Below are 19,061 nucleotides of genomic sequence, written 5' to 3'. Positions count from 1 at the left end.
ATCAGACGTTGCTAATCCTATAACCCAGTGCTCAGGCCAGGGGTGGGTTCTACTTAACTTTACTACCAGTTTGGAACAGGATCGCTTGCACGCGTGCCTTGCTTCTGTGCATGCGCAGATCGCTGATGATGACATCCGGGGCGGTGGGCGGGGCCTCCCACTGATTTTATTAATGGTTCCTCCGAACCGGTCCAAACCGAGAGCAACCCACCAATTAATTCAGGCTAATCCTAAAGATTTTCTACCCATTCCAAACTCCGCTACTAACCATCACTTGCAGCGGGAGGAAGGCGGCACACCTGTCGACACATGGCCACGAAACCGTGAAAATATTTGGCTAGGCTTTCATCGGTCTTCTTGTCTAAGCGGGCAAGGGTCCGAAACCGACTCCAGTGGAACCGCATCGTGTCTGGATCATATTCCACTCCGAACGTGGAAACCACGCGATAGAAGTCCGACTGCTCACGACGTGTCCACCTTTGGATACAAAAGACCGTTGGAACTCCTTTCATGGCGCACTGAACCAATTGGCAACGCGGTCTTGCCTGCTGCTGATTGGCTAAACGAATCACCTGACTTTTCTCTACAATGCCCCAGCAAACAAAAATGGAGAAGGAATGGTTCTTCCCTTCTTTTTTACTTTTCTCTGTACAGTGATCAGCTAGTTTGGACTAAGGCAGGGGTCTGCAACCTTAAACACTCAAAGAGCCATTTGGACCCATTTCCCACAGAAAAGAAAACACCGGGAGCCACAAAACCTGGATGGGCATGACCAACTCGACGTCACTCACTTCCTCCAGTCACATGACACCCCCCTAGCTACGCCTACCCAGCCAGTCATTAGGACAGAGAACCCGTTGTTAAAAAACACCGGGAATCACAAACCTCTTTTGACATCTCTCTCTCCCTCCCTCTTCTCTCCCCCTCTCTGTATCTCTCTATGTCTGTCTCTTTCCCACTCTCTCTGTATCTCTGTCTCTGCTCTGGCTGCTTCTCCATCCCCCACCGTTGCCCTTACCTTCTGAGGCCAGGCAAGGAGTTACTGGGAGTGGAAGGAGAGGGGCTGGGCCAGCCAGTGGCGGGATCACTTGACATGGAGCCACAGCAGAGGGCCCAAAGAGCCACATGTGGCTCTGGAGCCACAGGTTGCGGACACCTGGACTAAGGCAAGGCAACTGACTCAACAACTCTGTGACTGATGATATAGAAGAAGAGTGGACAGAGCTGGAGGGTAGCGTCAAGCAAGTCATCAGCCTAGAATCATTACATTCCCACAAATGGTCCCAAGTCTAACCCTTCTTGAAACCCTTCTTGAATCCCGTTATCAGGCTCCAACTCAGTACAGGTAGTCTTCGACTTACAACAGTTCATTTAGTGACCGTTCAAAGCTCCAACGGCACTGAAAAAGTCACTTATGACCATTTCTCCCAGTTACGACCTTTATAGAGTACCCACGATCATGTGAACCTCATGTGAAAATCATCGTGTAAAATTCAGGTGCTTGGAAGTTGGTTCGTACTTATGACCGTTGCTGTGTCCCAAGGTCACGGGATCCCCTTTTGCGACCTTCTGACAAGCGAAGTCAATGGGGAAGCCAGATTCACTTAACAACCGGGTTCCTAACTTCAGTGATTCACTGAACAGCTGCGGCAAGAAAAGTCGTAAACTGGGGCAAAACGCACTTTACGAATGTCTCACTTAACAACCTACACCTTGGGCTTAATTGTGGTTGTAGGCCGAGGATCACCTGTATCGAAGTTTAGCTCACTAGATTCTTTTGCAAGGGCTTGAGAAATAAATCTTAACCGCAATTTAACGTACGGTCCCGATTCTTTGTGAGGAATTTAGTCGCAGGTTCAAGTACCGTATTTTTCCGTCTATAAGATGCCCCATGTATCATGTAGAGTCAGTAAGCAAGCAAGCACACTACAAGCCATCCCCGTGCAGAAGCCAGCTTATTAGAACAGGCAATGCATCACAGGAACAATCGAGATGAAACCTAGACTGGCAATGTGATACAGGAAACAACTACAATAGAGAGGAACGATAGAGCTGGAGGATGGGGATGGGCCACACCTTTATTCCTTGGCCTCTTGTGCATAAGACGCTCCTCCATTTTCAAGTAAATACCGTATTTTTCGGACTATAAGGTGCACTTTTTTGTCTCCCAAAAGGGGGTGAAAATATCTGTGTGTCTTCTAGACCGAATATTGCCGAAGCGCCGCCCAGCCAAAAACTGGGCCTGCGCACACCCTGTTTTGGGGCCTTTTTCAGGCTTTTTTTCAGCCCGTTTTCGAGGATTTTTTCAGCCCGTTTTGGGGGCTTTTCCCGGCCCGTTTTCGAGGATTTTTTCAGCCCATTTTCCAAAACAAAAGGCCGAAAAAGCCTCAAAAACGGGCTGAGAAAAGCCTCAAAAACGGATCAAATAAAGCCTCAAAAAATAGCATCAAAAACAGGCCGAAAAAAGGTTGGAAAAGGGCCCGAAAATGGGCCGCGTGGAGGCAAAAAAAATTTTTTTTTTTGTTCTTTTCCTCTTCTAAATTTAGCTGCATCTTAAAGTCAGGTGCGTTTTATAGTCCGAAAAATATGGTATTGTAAAGAAAAAGTAGCGTCTTATACACAGAAAAATACGGTATCTCTCCTTACCCAGCTTCTCCCAAAGAAAGGGGACAAGAGAACCGTACAAAGCAGGACCCAAAGGTTACCTCTGCTGCTTCTCTCGACGCACCATCTCCTTCAGCTTGAAGGCGGCCTCGCAACGCCGGCGACGCCGATCCCCCCGCTCCGCGGCCTCCATCTTCAGTTGCTCGCGCTTGTAACTCCGCTGGAAGGCCGTGATTAGTCGCCGCAAACGGGCGGTAAGCGCAGAGGCTGGAGGCCAGAAAAGATTCCCTGGCTGACCTAGAGAATGATGACAGGGATGGCCATGTGACTCTTGCATCCTTCCAGGCCACCACTTGATCCTCTTCTCAAGGTAGAGATACAGATTACAGGTGAACAGAGTTGGAAGGGACCTTATAGGTCATCTAGTCCAACCCCTCCCTTGACCTAAGCAGAAGACCCTACATCATTTCTGACAGATGGCAGTCCAGTATCTTCTTCAAAGCCTCCAGTAATGAAGCTACCACAACCTCTGAAGGCAACTTCTGTTCCATTGCTCTCGCTGTCAGAAAATTTCTCCTTATTTCCAGGTTGAATCTCTCCTTGATCAGTTTCCATTCATTATTCCTTGTCTGGCCTTTAGGTGCCTTGGAAAATAGCTCGATCCCTTCCGCTCTGTGGCAACCCCTCAAATATTGGAAGATTCTTATCATGTCTCCCCTGGTCCTTCTCTTCACTAGACTCGGCATGCCCAGTTCCTGCAACCGTTCATCGTATGTTTTCACCTCCAGTCCCCTAATCGTCTTGGTTGCTCTTCTCTGCATTCTTTCTAGAGTCTCAACATCTTATACTGTGGTGACCAAAACTGGATGCAGTACTCTAGGTGTGGTCTTACTATGGCTTTATTTTTATTTATTTATTTTTGTCTTTTAATGACCCCATAATCCCTTACATTGGGGTGGAGTTGGAGCAACTGAATGGAGCTGAGGGTTTACTGGCCGGATGCCCTTCCTGTTGCCAATGCGGAGTTCGCAGCAGATAATTACTCATTGTGCCCAGAGAGAGAAATATCTGCCGCTACCTAGGATTGAACTCACAGCCTCCTGATTGTGAGGCGAGAGCTCCACCTCTAAGACCACTGCACCACTCTTATTACGGCTTTGTATAATTACCTTCTTCCCCGTCCACCACCGATATGTCTTCATCCATCATCATTAGTGCTTCGCCCTGGAATGGAGAAATTAGTGCTATTAAGCTGAATTGCCAAGTACCCTTATAGTCGGGGATGATGGTTTTGTTGGCCTAAGAGTCACACGTTTGCATTACTTGTGGAAACAGGATCCGGCTGGTGAAAACATGGAAGCAAACGGACGTTTTCGAACGTTTCCCCATGTTTTTCCATAACTCAAATTTCCCAAAAGAAAAAAATATTGTTCCCATTAGTTTGCTTTGCAAGACGTGAAATAGCCTTTTTTGCCTTTAAAACTTCCCTCAGGCACCCCAAAAAGTATGGCTGGGGTGGGGATGAGGAAGCAGCTACAAGCTACTTTCCCCTTGTTTAGTACATCTGTATGTACTGTATTTTTTGGACTATATGATGCACCTAATTTTAGGGAGGGGGAAGTTTTTGGCCTCCAGGCGCCACATTTTTGGCCATTTTTTTGACCATTTTCCAGCCTTTTTTTGGTCCATTTTCGAGGCTTTTTTTGGCCTATTTTTTCAAAAAAAAAAAAAAAGGCCCGAAAAAAGCCTCAAAAACGAGCTGAGAAAAGCTGGAAAAGGCTGAAAAAAGCCTTGAAAACAGGCTGAAAAAAGCCTCAAAAACGGGCCAAGAAAAGCTACAAAAATGGACTGAACCCCCCCCCTCAAAAACAGGCAAAAAAACCCCCTAAAAACAGGCCAAAAAAAGGCCTGAAAAAGGGCGAAAAAGGCCCGAAAATGGGGTGTGCGAAGCCCAGAAAAATGGACTGAAAAAAAAAACCCTCAAAAACAGGCGAAAAAAAGCTTAAAAAACGGGCCAAAAAAAGGGCTGAAAAAGGGCAAAAAAAGGCCCGAAAATGGGGCGTGCGAAGCCCAGAAAAACAGCCAGCGTGTGGGCTGGGCTTCGGCAATATTCAGTCTATAAGACATGCAGACATTTTCACCCACTTTTGGGAGACAAAAAAGTGTATCTTATAGTCTGAAAAATTTGGTAGTTTAATTCATCCCAAAGGACGTTTGTGGAGATTCTCAGTCATCTAGGTCGTAATTTTTTTAAAAGGCAACCGGATAGGGTTCCCTCGCCCTTCCCCTCAAAGGAAGAAGAAAAAAATGTTTCGCTTTTCATCGAAGAAGCTTCATCGCTTCTGGCAGGAAGCTGGGGACAATGAAAGGATTACTTCTGATGGGATATTTTTTTTGGGGGGGGGGAGGGTTGGAAGCATTGACCAGAGGACTGCAAAGAAATAAGATCTTTCCAACCTCCACCCCCACTCCCAAAATCCTGTCAGAACTGTAATTTTTCCATCTCTCCTGCCAGAAGCAATGAAGCTTTTCTTGAATGAGAAGCGAAACTTCTTTTTCTTCCTTGGAGAAAAAAAAACCAGTGGTCCAACCATTGATAAAACAAGTTCCCATGTTTGAAAATATTCCGTATCTTCTTTTTCTTCTATCTTTAATCTCAATCTATCCATTTCTGCACAGTCTACTATTTTTTAAAAAAATTACATCTTCTTCTGTAGGTGTTCCTTCATTTTTCCAGTACTGTGCGAATACCGAAGGATATTCTAATATTCAAACTCACTGAGGAGAATCTGGGCATATCTGTTGTGGCCCGCCAGCGGAGCTGGCAGCAGATTCAGACAGTGAGGAGGTTGGGGAGGAACATGGGCCAGTCCTGGAGTCTGGGGAAGGCTCGGGCGAGGGCTCTGCATCGGAGGCAGAAATAGGGCCAGGGCCCTATGACAGTTATCAGCTGCCTTTGGAGTCAGACATCAGTGAGGCAGAAGAACAGCTGAAGCCTGTTCCCAGTGTGCGCATGCGCAGACTTGCCAGGCGAAGGGAACAGCTAAGGAACAAGGGTCGACTTGGGAGTAAGGCCACAGGTGGACGATGAATGGCCCCTCCCAGAGGGAATAAAAGAAAAGCAAAAGGGGGAAGATATCAGCCTGGCAGCTCTCCAAGCCAGATAAGGTTCGTGACTGTAAATTCACCCTTGAAAGACTTTGCTGAATGTGAAAGAGGGAAATTCACAATAATTTAATAAAAAGGGATTTTTGTTGGGATAAGGAGTCTGCTTCATGGTTTGGGAACGCCTAGATCAGAACAATATCCACAGATCGCGCAACTACCATTCCCCGCCTGCCTCCCTATAAGTCTTAATGGCAAAGGATGCTGGGAGGAGTATTTCAGCTACAACGGAAGGGTCATAGGTTCCCCGCACATGTTCCAAAGCACATCCTTGACATCTTTGCGGTCGTGTGCCAAAAGTGGGGGGAGGACCTGGGGGTCATGCACGCGCATGCCCACATCCATAATGCAATGCCTCCCACGTGCCCCGACCCCCTGCACGTGTGTGCAACCTCCGTTTCCCTCGCACATGTGTGAGCGCCCCCCGGCTCCATCCATCCCCCAGCGCATAGGTGCGACACCCCGTGGTGTGTCACCCCACCCCACCCCCCACCCCCCACCCGCGGCCCGTTTTGGGCCTGGTAAGCCTCCCTGAAGCCGCCTGGGACCAAAAACTCCGAACGTGGAAACCACGCAATAGAAGTCCGACTGCTCACGCCGTGTCCACCTTTGGATACATAAAACCGTTGGAACTCCTTTCATGGCGCACTGAACCAATTGGCAATGCGGTCTTGCCTGCTGCTGATTGGCTGAACGAATCGCCTGATTTTTCTCTAGAATGCCCCAGCAAGCAAACAAACAAAAATGGAGAAGGAACGGTTCTTCCCTTCTTTTTTTACTTTTCTCTGTACAGTGATCAGCTAGTTTGGACTAAGGCAAGGCAACTAACTCAACAACTCTGCGACTGATGATGTTGGGGAAGAGCAGATAGAGCTAGAGGGTGACGTCAAGCAAGTCATCAACCTAGAATCATTACGTTCCCACAAATGATCCCAGGTCTAACCCTTCTTGAATGACATGGACCCTTATCAGGCTCCAACTCCCTAAAGCCTCCTGCGTCCAAAAACGGGCCGCGGAGGGGGGGGGTCACACACCCCCGCAGCCCGTTTTGGCACGCCGCTCCCCCTGCATATGCCAATGTTAGACCCCCCACCCCGCACATGCGCATATCTCCTGCATGCACCCTGGCCCCGCATCGGAGACCTGAAAATCAGATGGCCGGCGAGATGCGCGTGCACATGCGCAGTGGAGCTGAGCTGGGCGACGGCTTCCGTGACCGCAGAGAGGGCTCTGCGTGCCACCTGTGGCACGCGTGGCACAGGTTCGTCATCACAGGGCTATATTAACAATGCAATTAGGTTTAGGGCCTCACCTCTTCATCGTGTTCCTTGGCAGGGGCTCCGACCGGTTTGTATTCCGGATCCTCGCAGTCCTTGTCAAAATCCACCCTGTCAATGACACAAGAACCAGTCAATTATTTCCGTAGAAATCTCCGCATCCTTTCCCCCGCTTTCTAGACACACCTCAGGACTTCCTTTGAGAAGCAATTTTAACTCACAGACACCCGAGTTCAAGGGCCAGTGGTCCCCCTCGGTGCCTCGGTATTAGCATGGCGAGTCATCATAGGTGTGCGTCCCACCCACCGCCCCGATCTTCCCCCGTGCCCCCTAGCCTTGGGAATGGCTCAACTCAACCCCGAGCGGCCTCTTACCCCTCGCCCACATCCGGTCGGTGCTCAGCGGCAATGGCTTTGTCATCCGGGCGGCCGGCTTTCTCCAGGAAACAGAGCGCAGGGTCGGCTCGCATGGTGTTGTACTTTTCGTAGCCTGAAAGGGAGAGCCAAACATCAGTGCCTCAAGTGTTTATGTCCCATGTAACCTCAGGCAGAGGTTAGAATCGGGGTGCTATTCAGCAGGTTCTGGAGAACCGGTAGCGGAAATTTTGAGTAGTTTGGAGAACTGGCAAATACCACTTCTGACTGGCCCCAGAGTGGGGTGGGAATGGAGATTTTGCAGTATCTTTCCCCGCCGCGCCCACCAAGCTACACCGGGCCCACCAAGCCATGTCCACAGAATTGGTAGTAAAAAAAAATTTCAATTCCACCATTGGTTAGAATATAAAGTCAGCTTCCCGGTTAAGCCTGGCGTTCCTTAGAGGTCTCCCATCCAAGAGTAACCAGGTCTGATTCAACTTCATTCACAGGTCTAAAGTTAGCCAGATAGCAATAGCGCTTAGACTTATATATACCACTTCATACTGCTTTACAGCCCTCTCTAAGCAGTTTCCAAAGTCAGCAATATTGCCTCCAACAACGATCTGGGTGCTCATTTTACCGACCTCGGAAGGATGGAAGGCTGAGTTCAACCTTGAGCCGGTGAGAATTGAACTGCTGGCAGTCGTCAGAGTTAGCCTGCAATACTGCATTCTAACCACTATGCCACCACGACTCTTGTGCCTCTGCTTGTTGAGATGTTCAAAACATTTAGAATTTTAGATTCTACAAATCCCTGGCCAAGAATCTACAGTTTATTCTTGGCCTATATTTTAATATTCTTCTTCTCAGAAAACGTTTGGCTTTTTTCTTGCGTGTCTGATTATCTTCTAGCTTGATCTGCAAGTATGTGCTTGGGAGATGCAAAACTTCCTTCTAATATGTTTATTGGCATGCTCTTTTGTTGTTTTTGGAGTCCTCTCGATTAAACTGATCGTTTATAGGTTAGTCCTTGATTTATGACCACCATAAGACAGGAATTTCCACTGCTAAGCAAGCCGTTGCTAAATGAATCACACCTATTTTAGGATCGCTGTAGTTGTTAAGGAATCTGCCAGTTAGGTGTAAGCAAATAAAGGACTGGTACTCGACTGGATCTCACCGTCTCATCTCTGTTTTGGGCTTCGCAGCTTTTATTTATTTATTTATTTATTAATTTTATTTCTATACCGCCCTTCTCCCGAAGGACTCAGGGCGGTGTACAGCCTACTCGTCGTTCCAAAAGGAAGGGGCATGCATTCCCAGAGGTGGGCTTCAAAAATTTTAGCAAGGGGATGTTTGCCCGGTTGCTGGGTGGGCGTGGCCATGGTGGGCATGGCCTAGTCGGCCTCCTGCACCACGGCGGGGTGGGCATTTTTGCCCGCTCTGGGCTCCGGAGGCTTTCCTTGAGCTTCTGAGGGGGGCAAAAACAGCCTCCCCATGCTCCGGAGGCCGAAAACAGGCCCGTTTTCTGAACTGCAATGCTCTCTACATGGGGCTCCCCTTGAGGAGCACCCGGAGGCTCCAGCTGGTCCAGAATGCGGCCGCGCGAGTAATTATGGGGCGACATGGCGCTCCCATGTAACACCTCTCCTGCGCGAGCTGCACTGGCTCCCAGTGGTCTTCCGGGTGCGCTTCAAGGTATTGGTTCTCATCTTTAGAGCGCTCCATGGCTTAGGGCCCGGGTACTTACGAGACCACCTTCTGCCAGTGATAACCTCCCACCGGCCAATTCACTCCCACAGAGAGGGTCTCCTCAGGGTGCCGTCGGTCAAGCAATGTCGACTGATGACCCCCAGGGGGAGAGCCTTCTCTGTGGGGGCCCCCCGCCCTCTGGAACGAGCTACCCCCAGGAATACGACTGATCCCGGACCTCCGTACTTTCCGCCGAGCGTTAAAGACCTTCTTATTCCAGCAAGCCGGGCTGGCTTAAAATTTTAATGGGTTATTTTATGGGGAAAGGGTTTTAAAATTTAGGGAAGCCAAACTGATTTAATTCTTTTTAATTTTTATACTGTATGTGTTTTAAACTTTGGCTGTTCACTGCCCTGAGTCCTTCGGGAGAAGGGCGGTATACAAATGTAAATAGTAAATAAATAAACTTCCGGTAGGCTCATTTTTCACCCTCCCTGAGCCTCTGTGCGCGCCCTGCACTTACTTGCATCCAAAACAGGCTGCGTGGGGACTCCTGGGAGGGGTGGGACGGGTGTGGCGGGGCCAGCCAGGAGTGGGATTTGGGGGTTCTCCGAACTGCACAGAATCTTAGCTAGAGCTTCTCCCGAACCCCTGCGACGCCCCTCAACAGCCCACCCCTGTGCATTCCTGTCCAAAAGTTATTACTCACCATGTTTGAAGACCCCAAGGAGCAAAGATTTGTCCGCTTCCGTGTCCCACCAGGCTGTGGGGACTTCTGCCTGATCCACGAGCGGAAACCAGATGTCAGTTTCGCTGCAGGAATTGAGATGGGAAAGAGAAACAAAACAAGACAAGACAAAGGCGTTGTGAGATTGTTCCACAGGAACCAAGACAACTTTCCAAAATCCTAGCTCTGCTTTCATAGCCTTACTCATAGCGCAGAGTGGATTGCCCTTAGATCGGGGTAGTCAAACACAAGGCCCGCAGGCCGCATCTGGGCCGCCATGTGGTCGGATCTGGCTCGTGGGGCTGTTCTGGAAAATGTAAGCTGCGTGGCTTCGGCCCGGTCTACCCAATGCGAAGAGGAAACATGCCAGCAGTTTGGGGAGTGGCGTCAAGCTGGCCATGCCCACCCAGTCGCCCCCACCCCGAGGTCAACCTCAGCCCTGGTGCGGCCCTCAATGAAATTGAATTTGACACCTCTGCCTTAAGATGCACCGCAGTAATCCGTTTACAACAGAAAAAAATAAATAAGAGAGGGGTTTTTTTTACCAGGACAAAATGACTGACTTGGGGGAAATACATATGTTTAATAAAGAAATGAACAAACTCAGGCGTTGCTAAGGAGATGCCACAACGGCGCTTCGTTAAGAACCTTTATCTGGTGGTTGGGCGTCTTTAAAAATCAGAATAACGAGAGTTGGAAGGGACCTTGGATGTCTTCTAGTCCAACCCCCTTCTCAAGCAGGAGGCCCTATACACAAATTGTTTTCCTCTTCTTAAAAGAAGGAATCAAAGAAACACACCGCTAAAAGGAAAAGGTTTCTGTCAGGAAATCCACGGAGACAATCGATGCCCGTTTCCCTTCCCAACCAAACCTCCTTCCGTTGGTTATAACGGCAAAGTCGTCGTACAAAAACAAAATGTGGCGTGTCAGTAATTGGGAGGAAAAAAACACACAGAACAGCCCCCCCCCCTCCCCCAGGCAACCTTTGTAAAGGTGAACATTTTTTTACCTGGAAACAGCACCTGCCAACACTTTCTCGGCCTGGTCCCCGATCACCTCCTGACGCAAGTAATAAAGCATTCGGACCCTGAGCAGCACCCTAAGAGGGAAAAATAATACCTTTCTGTTGGAAGGGCCAAGCATCGTTCGATAAATTGCACCCACCCACGTTCCAAGACATTGGCCGTCTCCACTGTTAAGTCAGTGATGAAGGCAAAAGTTTTTATTTATTTTATTTTTTCAATCAACAGAGGCACATCCACCTGCAAGCAGCAAGGAGCTCTCAATTGCCCTAGCTTGCTAATTCCCTTTTATATAGACATATAAATATAATTCCCCCTTTTATATAGACATATAAACTTAAAGGCCAGTTTGGTGTAGTAGGGAAAGTGATGGGCCTAGAAACCAGGAGACAGGGAGTTCTAGTCCCATCTCAGGCACAAAAGCCAGCTTGGCACCAGGAAAACCAGGAGGTCTAGTCCTGTTTTAGGTGTGAAACCGTCTATGTGACTTTGGGCCAACGACCACGAGACGGTGAGTTCTAATGCCGCCTGAGGCATGGAAGCCAAGCCAGCTACCCAGAATTTGGGCCAATTGCCAGGAGACTTGGGAGTTCTAGTCCCGCCTTAGGCATGAAAGCCAGCTGGGTGAACTTAGGGCCAGTCACTCTCTTTATCAACCCAATTTACCTCACAGTTGTTATTGTGGAGGGAAAAGGGAAGAAGGAATATTATCTATGTTTGTTGCCTTGAGTTATGTATGAAGTAATAAAGGCGGGATAAAAATCATATGGAGAGAGAGAGTGAGAGAGAGAGAAAGAGAGATAGATGGATGGACGGACATAGGGAGATAGATAGATAGATAGGGATGGATGGATGGATGGATGGATGGATGGACATAGGTAGATGATTGAGATAGATATTGAGATAGATAGATAGATAGATAGATAGATAGATAGATAGATAGATAGATGGATGGATGGATGGATGGATGGATGGATGGATGGATGGATAGATAGGGATGGATGCATGGATGGATGGATGGACCTAGGTAGATGATTGAGATAGATAGATAGATAGATAGATGGATGGATGGATGGATGGATGGATGGATGGATGGATGGATGGATGGACGGACATAGGTAGATAATTGAGATAGGTAGATAGGTAGATAATGATAGAGATAGATAAGATGGTTATATAGGCAGACAGATAGACAGACAGACATGGATGGATGGATGGATGGATGGATGAATGAATGAATGAATGAATGAATGAATGAAATGGACAGCATTACCACCATGCAAATATTTTTCAGTGGATCACACATGGCCTCTTCAACAGCAAATTGAGAAAATGACAAAACCAAATTTTTTGAAGATTGAGGTTGAGATCTGTCACTATCTGTCTATCACACTGGAGCTCCCATCTTTTCTGCATGGAAAAAGATGGGGACCCAGGGAGTTGGCTTGTACTGCCTTTACAGAAGCACCCCGAGCTGGACTGTCCCTTCCCCGGCCCTTCTTACTTGTTGCACTGATGCTTGAGATGTTTCTTGTAGCCTTCGTCTTGGAAGAGAGTGTCCGGATTGTACTTGTGGATCCACTCTGCTTTCTGGAGATCGAACGTGGTCTGAGACTTGACTTTCTTCCCCTTGCGGCCCCGTGGAACCGGGATGGACAGGCCTGCCCGAGGAACAGGAAGGGAGCTCAGAGCAGGGGCTAGGTACAACATGGAACCAGTGCAATAGGGATTAGGTCACCCCGGCTTTCGCAGAGTAGCTCAACTCACATACACACACAGAGAGACACAACACAGAGGGAGCCACTTAAAAGACTCCGTAGAGGGCCCCACCAACAGCAAAGGGACACCCAACATTATTCCATTCCCCAAGGGTCCACCACCCTAAATTCTCTCCACCCCTGCAAAAGGATTAAGGCGGCCAAAATCTCAAGCTTGGATCAAAGTCTTCCTACCAACAGAATGGACACATAGGCACGGGTAACATTCTCAAAGGACAGCAATAGAGGGGATATAGAGCGCCTCTTTCTCCTTCTGTCCTGGCCACTTTTTTTATGAGAAGCGCGATTGAGAGCGTCTTAACAAGCTGCGTCACTGTTTGGTTTGGTGGCCGCAGCGCCTCAGATAGAAAGCCCATACAGAGAGTGGTGAGGACAGCGGAGAAGATTATATAGGAAGCTCACTTCCTCTCATTCAGGATGCTGCTTATAAACGCTATGTGCTTAGTTGCTTGAAGCACTGTTAACGGCCCCACACACCCACTTTACGGTTTGTTTCTGTTGCTCCTCCTTTGGGAGGAGGTTTCGAAGTATTTCTAGCAGGACTACCTGATTCTGGAACAGCTTTGTTCCCTAGGCCAGGGGTGGGGAACTGGGGCCCTTTTACAACCCATGGACTTCAACTCCCAGGATTCCTGAGACAGCCAAGCTGAGAAGAAGTTGTAAAAGGGCCACAGTTGCCCAACCCTGCCCTAGGCCATCCGTCTGGTAAACTCACAAGATTGGTTTTTCTCGCCATGTACATGCATATATCCCAACTAGACTGTGGTTTCTCTGTGTCATAGAATATATGTGGGTACATGCATCATTTATTTTGACATGTTTATCTAGTGTTTATTGGAGGTGGTGAACTAACGGAACTTCATTTTAGCGTATGCCGATTAGTGTCCATTCAAAGTGACAATAAAGCTATTCTAAGCGCTATAAAAGGAGCCCCTTCCCCTCTCGCTTACCCGAGTGGTTCTGAAGCTCCTTGGCTTTGCCGTTCTCAACCGGGCTGATGAGATCCCAGATGAATCCTTTGATGTTCTCGTCGCCCCGATAATGCATCAAGCAGTAGACCAGGATGGCGCGGCAGATGGTCTCCACGTCACGCTCGGACATCCGCCGCTTGAAACGTCCGTGCGACAGGATCTCCCTCCAGCGGCCCCAGCTGCCAAGCAAAGCAACAGAGACATGGCTCAGATGGCTAAGAAGGATGGGGAGGGGGTCCTCGCTGCTCTCTGAACTGGCTCGTCTTCTTGCAGATGTTTCATTACTCTAACTAGGTAACATCATCAGTACTAGCGCTGTGGGGAGCCAGAGGTGGGATATTCCCGGCCTAACAACCGGCTTGGTGATTGTGTGCTTTGTGCGTGCACGGTTCGAACAAATCTTCACTTCCAGGTTTCTTCGGAGGAGTAACACAGCTGATTCGCGCAGCAATCAGCTCTGCCGCGCGAATCAGCTGAGGAGGTAAAGCAGTGGTGAAATCCAATTTTTTTTACTACTGGTTCTGTGGGCGTGGCTTGGTGAGCGTGGTGTGGCTTGGTGGGCGTGGCAGGGGAAGGATACTGCAAAATCCCCATTCCCTCCCCACTCTTGGGGGAAGGATATTGCAAAATATCCATTCCCACCCCACTCTGGGGCCAGCCAGAGGTGGTATTTGCTGGTTCTCCTAACTACTCTAAATTTCCACTACCAGTTTTCCAGAACCTGCTGGATTTCACCCCTGAGATAAAGGTAGGAAAATAGCGCGGGCAGGTGGATGGGCCATCTGATCATCGGGGCGAACCGGTTCGCTCCCAGCTGATTGTTGGAGCTACTGGTTCGCCCGAACCGGTCTGAACCGGTAGAATCCCACCACTGTGGGGAGCCCTATCTACCGTAGAAATCAAGGTGTTCTTGGTGAGCACAGGAACACACAGTATTTTACGGATGATTTTTTAACTGATTTATTTGCATCCCGCCTTTTACTATTTTACTATTTTCACAAATAACTCAAGACGGCAAATGGTGGCAGGTAGTCCTCGACTTACGAGCCCAAAATTTTTGTTCCTAAGTGAAACATTTGTTAAGTGAGTTTTGTTCCATTTTGTGACTTTTCTTGCCAAAACTGTTAAGGGGATCACTGGCAGCTGTTAATTTTAGCCACACGGCTGTGAAGTGAATCTGACTTCCCCATTTGCTTGTCCGAAGGTCGCAAAAGGGGATGACTCTCGATAACCTAGCAACCTAGAACTAAGGAGAAATTTCCTGACAGTTAGAACAATTTATCAATGGAACGACCTGCCTCCAGAAGTTGTAAATGCTCCAACACTGGAAGTTTTTAAGAAGAGATTGGACAACCATTTGTCTGAAGCGGTGTAGGGTTTCCTTCCTGAGCAAGGGGTTGAACTTGTCCAAGGTCCCTTCCAATTCTTCTAATTCCAATTCTTCTAATTCTAACAATTTTTATTCTGTTCTGTTCCCTTTCTTATTCTATTCCAGTGATGGCTAACCTTTTCTGGACCGAGTGCCCAAAGCGTGTGCACGCATGTGTGAATTTTTGCGTGTGCGCCCAAACCCTGAAAATGCAATGCGTGTGCAGGCCCCGTGGATGCGCCCCGCCCCCAGAATGTGCACACGGCCCCCCGCATGCATCCTGCCCCCCATGTGTAGATCCCCCGCATGCACACACACCCAGCGCATGCATGGCAGAGACCTGAAGACAAGTTGGCTGGTGGAAGGCGTGCACGCATGCACAGCAGAGCTGAGCTGGAGTGACGGCTTGCGGGCCATCAGAGAGAGCTCTGTGTGACACCTCTGGCACGCGTACCATAGGTTCACCATCACGGTTCTGTTTTGTTCTATTCTATTCCTATTCTAAGCTTCCAAGATAATCCACCCCCCTTCTTCCCACAAGGAATTGGATCAAAACACCCCCATCCTCCCCTACAACTCCCATAATCCTCCTTTCCACGCGTCCCATTGCTTTTCTTGAGGCCTCCCTCCACGCCACATACCCATAGACCAGCAGTTGTTTCTCCACCTGGAAGCAGTCGGTGCGCCCGTACGAATGGTGGAGGGGATGGTGGTGCCGGTCGTGGCGCCGGGAGCGTGGCCGGTCGTCATCGTCGCTTTCCAAGTCGGAGAACTCAACCAGGTCGTCGTCCTTCAGGGTACTGAAGTGGCGAGTCTGTTTGCGGATCCGGGGCGTGTCAATCACCAGGTTGTTCTGCAGGAAGCAGAGATAAAAAACCTCTGGATCTCTGAATGTGTGTCAATTCCTCTCTAGATCTCTGAATATTTGTCGATTCCCCTCTGGATCTCTGAACGTGTGTCAATTTCCCTCTAGATCTCTGAATATTTGTCAATTCCCCTCTGGATCTCTGAACGTGTGTCAATTCCCCTCTGGATCTCTGAACATTTGTCAATTCCCCTCTGGATCTCTGAACATTTGTCAATTCCCCTCTGGATCTTTGAATGTGTGTCAATTCCTCCATGGACAATTCTCACTTCTGCCCTTTCTCCATCACTGAATCTTAAGACTTGTAAACGGCCTTTCAGACCATGGAATCCAAGTTCAAGTCAGCATAGGAATGCAAATTAAAGCGCCCAACCACGATAATTGCGCAATTCGGAAGAATTGCGACCATAAAAATGAACATCTTACCAAAAATTCTATATCTATTCCAGACTTGTACCCATAAAATTAGGGAAATTTACTTTAGAATAATTAAGTAAAATAACACTAAAATTTATTTGGTTGGGGAAAAAAGCTAGAATCAAATTAAAACTCCTGCAGAATTCCAGAACTAAAGGAGGCTTTGGTCTCCCGGACTGGGAAATCTATTACCAGGCGGCTTAAAGAGTGGACAATTCTTAAAAACAGAAGAATATTAATGATAGAAGGACATGACTTACAGTGGGGATGGCATGCCTTTATTTGGGAGGGAAAGAATAAAGCCCATAAATACTTTCAGACACACCAGGTGAGAGATGCCTTATTAGAGACTTGGCTGAAAATTAAAAGAAATTTTTATACAAAAATGCCTAGATGGATATCAACCATGGAAGCAATGATTTACTCCAACTTAATTGACTTGAACAGGATAGTAACTTACAAAGAGCTATTAGATAGGCAAGGGAAACTCAAATCAAATCAGGATCTAAAAACACAGGGAATTAAAATAGACTGGTGGCCGTACCTATAGATCTAAACAAGATATAAAAAAGATTCAGAGCAATACAGGTTTCAAAATGAGCAACAAGAATTGGATAAAATATTAACAGGTCTGGATGAAAAAATGATTACCAAAACATACAATTGCCTGCTTAAATTTAAAATGGAGGGGACAACTGTGAAAGAAACAATGATAATTTGGGCCAAAAATGTTGGGTATAATATTGAATTGGAGCATCGGGAAAAATTTGCGGAGAAAATTATAAAATGACAATGTTGGTCGCATACAAGGAGAATATCTACAAAATGTTTTATAGGGCATTTACCCCTGGTGAGATTGGCCAAAATGTTTCCCAATGGACCACCAAATTGCTGGAAATGTAACCACCAACAAGGGACCTACTACCACATGTGGTGGACATGTCCCAAAGCCAGGGATTATTGGACAAAAATTAAAAAATGGCTGGAGGAAATTGTTGAACAAAAAATTGATATGAAGCCAGTTATTCCTTTTGGGTATAATAAAAGGTAATACAAGCAAAGAAATTTAATACATCATGCTCTATATAATCACTGCAGCCAGAATTACATTCGCCCAAAATTGGAAGCAAGAAAACACTCCATCAAACACAATGATTATAAAAAAAGGTGCTAGAATTCCCAGAAATGAGTGGCGTAGAAGGCTAATACCTCCTAGGGCAGCATTTAATATCCAGCTGCCTGCAATTATTGCGAGTTCAATTCTCACCAGGCTCAAGGTCGACTCAGCTTTCCATCCTTTCTAAGGTGGGTAAATTGAGGACCCAGTTTGTGGGGGCAATAAGCTGACTTTGTATAAATATACAAAAGTATGAAGGCTATTGCTTAATGCATTGTAAGCCGCCCTGAGTCTCCGGAGAAGGGCGGCATATAAATCAAATTTTAAAAAAAAGGACACGATGGAATTAAGGGACAGAGAGGAAACGGTATATTATGAGACGTGGAATAGGTGGTATAACTGGCTTGAAAAGAAGTCTAAAATAAACGTATAGTAAATGTACAGAAATAGATAATAAACGGATAAAATCTATACTTTAGAGTGTAGTAGACATGTAAATATTGTATATAGTAGAAAGATAATTAACTATGACATAAGAATGTATATGTATAAAACAATAGGCCTGTAGATAAACTGAAATTAAGAAAAAATTCCGATAACAGAAAGCTGTAATTGGGATTTTAAAGGTTAAAAATGTTGAATAAAAATTATTTTATAAAAGTAAATAAAACATCCAACCATGATAATTCAGCTTTTTTCTTGTTAAACGGTCCACGGTCCATATTCTTGTTTAGGCGGGGTCTCAAAACTTGGCGACTTAAGTCCACAAGTATTAAAGTTGCCAAGTTTGGAGACCTCTTGTTATGGCCTGTCGGCTGCCAGCCCCTCCAAGTAGCCAAATCAGGTGGTGTGGGAGTCAGGGTCAGCATCAAGGCAACCTGAGAGCTCCGAGGGGGAAGAGAGAATGGAGATGTCAGAGATAGAGACAGAGATGGAGCCTGGGCTGTCCATCAGCCCTCAGATGGAGAGTCAACAGCTCCCAGGTCTGGAGGTGGCTGATGAGGAAGAGGAGGAACAGCTGGGCCCAGTGCAGATGCGCAGAATGCAGAGGAGAGGAGAGCAGTGGAAATCTATGGGCTGATCCTGGGACAGAAGACCCATTGCTGCTAGCGAAGCCCCACCCTAACTCTGGGGATAAAAGGCAGGAGACGGAGATGAATAAGTGTGGCAGACAACTATTCATCTCCCTGCTGGACAGACTTGTTAGCCTGCTGTTTGAGAGAGAGAGAGACTTCTTGCTGGGGCTGCTGGCGCTCCTAATAAAGGAATCAGAAGGTTCGTCGCGGATATTCTAAATGGGTATTTTAAACAAAGCAAATTGGTTTATTTATTTCCCCAACTCCAAAGTCTAATTCATTATAAGAAGAAAGTTCAACACACCTTACTATTCAGGAGATCCAGGTCTAAGTCTGCTTTCTTGGCCCATTTCTGCCAGAAGTTGGGGTCATCCAGAGCGATGTCTGTCCTGTTTTCAGAGGCCACAAAACTCGCCTGGGAAAGGAGACAAGGCAAAACAAAGGAAGACCATGTGAGTGGCAGGTTTACTGTAAAGCAGATTTCATGTACGCTCTCCATGTACACACCTTTCTGCTAGGCTTCTACGACCCACCAGAATTGTGGTGCTTAGATACTTTGTGGCTCAGTATGTTGTGGGGAACCCAGTTCATTGTCTTAAAAAGTGTTTTGTGAACAATCAGAAAG

The 19,061-nt window shown here is 47.3% G+C and overlaps 1 protein-coding gene and 1 non-coding gene across 31 annotated transcripts in view; both read right to left on the bottom strand.

Annotated features, from left to right (window-relative positions):
• CHD8 (chromodomain helicase DNA binding protein 8) overlaps positions 1-19,061 on the bottom strand; it is a 131,582-nt gene that overhangs the window by 19,621 nt on the left and 92,900 nt on the right. For 17 of the 30 annotated variants that reach the window (XM_087893787.1, XM_087893802.1, XM_087893798.1 and 14 more), the window contains 11 exons: positions 18,741-18,851; positions 15,603-15,814; positions 13,572-13,771; positions 12,348-12,540; positions 10,831-10,920; positions 9,804-9,907; positions 7,421-7,535; positions 7,082-7,157; positions 3,774-3,828; positions 2,706-2,901; positions 269-477 (listed from right to left, as the gene is read on the bottom strand). In XM_087893787.1, coding sequence (XP_087749913.1) covers positions 269-477; positions 2,706-2,901; positions 3,774-3,828; positions 7,082-7,157; positions 7,421-7,535; positions 9,804-9,907; positions 10,831-10,920; positions 12,348-12,540; positions 13,572-13,771; positions 15,603-15,814; positions 18,741-18,851 — 1,561 coding nt within the window. The remainder of the gene's footprint in view (positions 1-268; positions 478-2,705; positions 2,902-3,773; positions 3,829-7,081; positions 7,158-7,420; positions 7,536-9,803; positions 9,908-10,830; positions 10,921-12,347; positions 12,541-13,571; positions 13,772-15,602; positions 15,815-18,740; positions 18,852-19,061) is intronic. The other 13 variants (XM_087893804.1, XM_087893796.1, XM_087893806.1 and 10 more) reach the window with 1 other exon arrangement.
• Positions 7,229-7,338, bottom strand: LOC117671238 (small nucleolar RNA U6-53/MBII-28). Its single transcript, XR_004592801.2, has one exon. It is a non-coding gene; the product is annotated as a small nucleolar RNA U6-53/MBII-28 (small nucleolar RNA).

Source organism: Pantherophis guttatus, chromosome 4 (assembly GCF_059756535.1).
Source record: "Pantherophis guttatus breed Tessera chromosome 4, ASM5975653v1, whole genome shotgun sequence".
Taxonomy (NCBI): Eukaryota; Metazoa; Chordata; class Lepidosauria; order Squamata; family Colubridae; genus Pantherophis; species Pantherophis guttatus.
This window is presented reverse-complemented; position numbering and strand designations above follow the sequence as displayed.